At 57.6% G+C, this 6,000-nt stretch overlaps 1 protein-coding gene across 1 annotated transcript in view; it reads left to right on the top strand.

The window, feature by feature from the left end:
* Positions 1-3,648, top strand: part of LOC307085954 (metabotropic glycine receptor-like) — a gene marked incomplete at both ends in the record, with an annotated part of 52,008 nt that extends 48,360 nt beyond the window's left edge. Inside the window, 3 exons of the mRNA XM_079750909.1 lie at positions 856-1,111; positions 1,675-2,273; positions 2,542-3,648. Of these exons, the coding sequence (XP_079607035.1) occupies positions 856-1,111; positions 1,675-2,273; positions 2,542-3,648 (1,962 nt within the window). The remainder of the gene's footprint in view (positions 1-855; positions 1,112-1,674; positions 2,274-2,541) is intronic.
* Positions 3,649-6,000: the final 2,352 nt, after the last annotated feature.

The raw sequence follows: 6,000 nt of genomic DNA, 5'->3' as shown, positions 1-6,000 counted from the left end.
CCTGAGCAAACCTCATAAAGGAAAAATGTAGCCCACAACAAGCTAGGTCTAATATAAATAAGAGGTCACAGAGTAAAGAAAGAACAGCTTGTGCAGTGGGTGTTGGGCTGTGGTTAAGCAGCGCTAGACACATATAGAGGTGACGCAGGTGGCTGTGGAACAGCAGGTGCCTCAAAATGGAGGTGGGCTTTCAATCTTGCTTTGTTCCAGAAAATTAGTTCACCTCCTTCGCTCCCTTCGTTTCTTCAGTCCTACCTTTTCTCGTTCCGTCCTTCCTCCAATCCTCCCTTCCTTTCGTCCTTCCTTCCTTCCTCGATGCCTTCCTTCCTTATCTCCATTCCTCCTCTCCTCCTCCCTTCTACTTCCCGCCTCCCCTTTTTTTTCCTTTCCTCCCTCTCTCCCATCCTCCCTGTCTCCCTTCCTCCCCCGGCCTCCTCCCTCCACAGGATTCAGGAGCATTATGGTTCAGCCTAATGAACTTATTGTACTTTTCTAAAGTGTACTTTTCTAAAGTGTACTTTTCACGTCTATTCTGGTGTTCCCCACCTTGTTTGGGCGAAGGCTGGTCAGACTCACCCCCATAATGATAACAGTAACTCATCACACACTTAAAGTGGTGGGGCTTGATTATGAGTTGATTATGAGTCGATTTGATTATGAGTCAAGTCAGACTAGCGATTGTATGAATTGTCAAACATGCACTGCAATGGAGCCAAAAGTTTTATCACGCATAATAACGAATTCAACAATGAAGCCAGTGTGAAACAACAGGTATATTAACGACCTATGGATTAGGTCTGTAAAACGAGCTTTGCGGGATCACTAAGTGGGAGCCCCTGGACTCTTCTTCCCCAGGACGAGCTGAAGAAGCTGTACGCCCAGCTGGAGGTGTACAAGAGGAAGAAGATGCTGGCCAACAACCCCCACCTGCAGAAGAAGCGCAGCTCCAAGAAGGGGCTGGGCCGCTCTCTGATGCGGCGAATCACGGAGATCCCTGAGACCATGCAGCGCGTGCACCGCCAGGGGAGCCGCGACGACGAGCAGGGCAGCACCCGAGGCACGCTGAGGAGGAACCCCTTCGACCCCAACCACCACCACCACCCACACCACGGTAAGCCTCCGCCACCGCCGCGGTAAGCCTCCACCACCACCACCTCGGTAGACGTCCTCGTCTGGAGCGGTGACTGATAGAGATGGCCGGCGCCGCCTCAGAGTTCGTGGTTTGTCTTGTTGCTGTTCATGGAGTCATGCAGCAGCCGCCTCTGTGGGGGTTGGACTCCATGTCTCACATCCGTACCTGTGGTGCAGGACGAGGTCATGTTTGGGGTGAAAGCTCCCCAAACCAAAGGGGTTGATCCTCGCGCCTTGCTCGTGCTTTGGATAAAAGCCTCTGATAGATGGCTGGATATAAAATATAAATAAGTAGGCTGTCTTTGATCTATCCGTCACATGCTGGAGGAATACAAAAGAAAATTATCCAACTATGCACTACTTCTATTAATAATAATAGTCATACTTATATTGTTACTACCGATATCTATGGACATCAGACATAATGCGACAGGAATTACAGAAAACGTAAAAAAGTAAGGGTGTTAAAGTACAAAAAAGGGCAAATCCGGCCCGTGGCTCTGTTAAAACGCCACTCGGCCATTGTGACGCCCTCCTTCACAGGCAAGTCCAAGGAGGAGTCCCTGAAAGCCAACCTGCAGGCCCTGAAGAAGTCCCTGAGCTACGACCAGGTGTGCGACCAGGACCCCGGCGGCCGGGACGGCTCCCGCACTCCGGGAGACAAGATGACGCCCGCGGGCAGCGTCGCCGGCGAGGGCTCCCTCCTGGGCTCCCTGATTGGCCGCGGGAGGCACGGCGGCAAGCGCCCGGCAGCGGGGTCGCTGGAGCAGACAGCCACGCCCACCCCCCGGCTGGAGGCCGCCGAGTCCACCGAGTCCGTGCCGCTCTTCTGGAAGTCGGCCAGCGCCCAGAACCTGACCAACGACAAGAAGCCGTCCCTGGCCTCGTCGGCCTCCTCCTCGGGGGGGCATCTGCGGACCTCCCTCATGCAGAAGTCCCTGAGCGTGATCGCCAGCGCCAAGGAGAAGATGCCCGGCCTGGGCTGCAAGACGCACGGCGCCGAGGACGCGGGCCGCAAGGGCCTGAAGGGACGCATGCTGTCGGAGGTGGACGAGACGCCCGAACACGTCCCCAAGATGATCATCAGCCAGTCGGTGGAGTACTCCAAAACCCCGCTGAAGATGGGCATCATGAAGCAGCAGGTAGGCTGGTAGACCCCCACCGCAGGGCCGTATGTCAAGGTTCACCCCGCTGAAGGGAATTAGCCATGAAAGGAAGCTGTGTCGGTGTGTCTGACTAATTTAGTTCTTTAGACCCTTTGACCTGAAGAGACTTTTAATGTTGTACAAATGGCCCCCGTTAGGGCACGGTGTGATGTGATAGCTCAAACGACGATGTTAATCCCCCGGTGGGTGAATGAGGCCCTGACGATGACATCACTCTCTGACGCCATCCTCCCCCCCCCAAAAGGTGAGCGGCAGCCAGCCGTCCATCTGCTCGGAGCCGGGCCGCAACCTGTACGACCTGTCGGAGGTGTGTCCCTGGGACCAGGAGGAGGCCCCGGACCCCGCCGAGGGGAAGGCCCAGAAGCACGTGTCCATCGCCCCCGAGGTCCCCGGGGGCCCGGCGGCCGCACGCAGGGGCAGCAACACGGGGAGCGTCAAAGGGAGCCGCTCCTCCTCCTCTTCCTCCTCCTCCTGGGCCCAGCGGGCGGGGCACTCCCCCGCCAACCGGCGCCGCTGCTCCCGCGACAAGGGCGGCGAGGGGCGGGACGCGGGCAGGAAGCAGCCCCGCTCGCCGCGGTCGCCCCTCCCGCTGAAGCCCGACGTCTCGCCCTGGGCCTTCGACCAGCCGCCGCCGCCGCCGCCGCCGCCGCCGGCGCCGCCGCAGACCCCCGGCCTCGCAGGGGGGCTGGCGTTGGGGGGGAAGCAGGCGCTGATGGACTCCATCTCCCCCGACAGGATCCGGCGCAAGAAGAGCGTGACGCCCACCGACGGGAAGCCCAAGGCCATCCACTCGGACCACTCCAGGTCCACGGGCAGCCTGCTGCAGCCGCCCTCCCTGATGGTGGCCGTCTGCCCCTGGGACCACCACCCCCCCGAGGCCGACGCCCCCGCAGGAGAGGGGGCGTCGGCCCAGCGGGAGAGGGGCTGCAGGAGCCCCACCGCGCACGCCAAGCGCAAGCGCAAGGGCTCCTGCTCCTCGGCCGCGCCGAGGGCCGAGCGGGAGAAGGGCCGGGAGAAGAGCAAGGAGAGGAGGGGCAGTTCCGCCGGCAAGCCCCCCGCGTCCGAGCGGCGGAGGGTCAGCCAGTCCTCCGAGGGGGGCGGCGGCCCGCGGCCGGGGCGGCGCCGGAGCTCCGCGCGAGACGCGGCGGCGGCGGCGCTGGAGACCAGGAGGGCGGAGGCGGAGGCGTGTCCCTGGGAGGCGGAGCAGCAGGCGCCATCCCCCGCCCAGAATCAGACTGACACCTCGCCGGAGAGGAAGAGGGCCGACTCGTCTCCGCGCGCCGCGGAGCCCCCGGGGGCCGACGTTTGTCCCTGGGATTACGAGGAGGCGGACTCTGGGAGCCGGGTGTGAGAGGAGCCAGTGTGAGGGGGAGGAGCCAGTGTGAGGGGGAGGAGCCAGTGTGAGGAGGAGGAGCCAGTGTGAGGAGGAGTCAGCGTGAGGGGGAGGAGACAGTGTGAGGGGGAGGAGACAGTGTGAGGGGGAGGAGCCTGTGTGAGGAGGAGGAGCCAGTGTGAGGAGGAGGAGCCAGTGTGAGGAGGAGGAGCCAGTGTGAGGAGGAGGAGCCAGTGTGAGGGGGAGGAGCCAGTGTGAGGAGGAGGAGCCAGCGTGAGGGGGAGGAGCCAGTGTGAGGAGGAGGAGCCAGTGTGAGGGGGAGGAGCCAGTGTGAGGGGGAGGAGCCAGTGTGAGGAGGAGGAGCCTGTGTGAGGAGGAGGAGCCAGCGTGAGGGGGAGGAGCCAGTGTGAGGAGGAGGAGCCAGTGTGAGGGGGAGGAGCCAGTGTGAGGGGGAGGAGCCAGTGTGAGGAGGAGGAGCCTGTGTGAGGAGGAGGAGCCAGCGTGAGGGGGAGGAGCCAGTGTGAGGAGGAGGAGCCAGTGTGAGGGGGAGGAGCCAGTGTGAGGGGGAGGAGCCAGTGTGAGGGGGAGGAGCCAGTGTGAGGGGGAGGAGCCAGCGTGAGGAGGAGGAGCCAGCGTGAGGGGGAGGAGCCAGTGTGAGGAGGAGGAGCCAGCGTGAGGGGGAGGAGACAGTGTGAGGGGGAGGAGCCAGCGTGAGGGGGAGGAGCCAGTGTGAGGAGGAGGAGCCAGTGTGAGGAGGAGGAGCCAGTGTGAGGAGGAGGAGCCAGTGTGAGGGGGAGGAGCCAGTGTGAGGGGGAGGAGCCATGCAGAACAATGCAGGAGCTTGTGAAGCCGAACTCAGCCCTTAAGAAGTGCCCATCCTTTCTCTAAAAAGGTGATAATCTAAAGATGGGAACACCATATAGCGACATTTAAAAAACAGAACAGAAAATCATCTGCAGCCCACTCGTTCATTCTGATCAAAAAAGTTTTCGTTAAACGGCCACAATGTGTTTTATTGTGTAACATTATTATTATGCAACTTTAAAGTCACTTTATCTTTGAGGTAGAGAAATGTTTAGTCTGCACCTTTTCTTGCACATTTTTATCCATTTTACATTGTGTGTGTAATGCATTGCAACGCATTGAGCACGTTTGAATCAAACCGAATAATTCCAACCAGCACACTTTAAGGTTTAAATGGCGATGGAGAGAAGATGAGAGAGGCCCGATAAGCTGATCTGACAGTGGGTGAAACACACTCAAGGAACACTCTCATTCCAATATGGAGGATTCAAGACAACCCTGGGACTGACATGGATTAAACAATCAATATTCATTCAGATGAAAGCCGAAGAAAAGATGTGTGGAAGAGGCGACCCGCTCAGACCTGAGGAACAGCTGCAGTGGCAGCCTTGCCTTAACTAATGGCCCAGTGAATAATTGATAGCATGAAGATGGAATATTTTACTGACATGGCAATGCATGGGTACCGGGGCTTACCGCCTCCTCATCGTGACTTAGCTGCGTCCACGCGCGACGTCGCCGACAGCCCTAGCATGTGGTCCCGCGTTGCATCCCGACCCGTCGCTGTGTGTTGGTTCTCCTGTGGTCCAATAGGGCAGTGAAGATGTTTGATGTTGTCGGGGGTTCGCTGTCCAACCCCCTGTGTGAGGAGTGTGTGCTTTGACCACGTTCTGAGTGCTGTCAGTGGTGTACACTTTAATGTGGGACTTCAGCGCTGTTTTTCCCTGAACCTTTCAACATTTAAAGAAGCAGGAGCCAATCTCTATGGCTGACTGGGTTGCTGGAATGGTATTCTTAAGGACCTGTCTACACAAACAACAGCAAACACACAGACACACACCGTGTGCGCATGTTGGACAACCAGACGTGCTCCGCGCTCAGATGCTGTGCGACGCACAGGTGTGTATGTGGGTCATTTTGTGCGCTGCATTTCTATGGGGTTTCTTTGAGACAATCTTTAAGGACCACATCCAAAGCTTGTTTGGGTGAGCTGAATAATTCATTATTTCACTCGGTCCGTCTTACGTCTGCTTGAACGCACATCTTGGGGCTGGCCTCGGTAGGATACGCACTGGGAATGAATGCAACTGAGGGGGAGGTGGGGGGGATGTAAGCATTCCAACGGGAATGTGTGCACATGCATGGCTTTCTGCACATTTTTTGTATGGTGTGTGTGTGTGTGTGTGTGTGTGTGTTTTTTTGTGGGTGTATGGGTGTGTAAACTGGTATCCCATATATATATATATACATATAATTGAAAAACATTACTTTTATCTGATTCTGGTTATACATTCTGTTGTTTTCCTGCTGATTTCATGCATGAACAAAGCCTCATAAGAAATGTCT

This window comes from Pollachius pollachius, assembly GCF_949987615.1.
Source record: "Pollachius pollachius genome assembly, chromosome: 14".
Lineage (NCBI taxonomy): Eukaryota > Metazoa > Chordata > Actinopteri > Gadiformes > Gadidae > Pollachius > Pollachius pollachius.
Note: the sequence above shows the minus strand (reverse complement) of the source record. Positions and strands in the feature narration are given on the sequence as shown.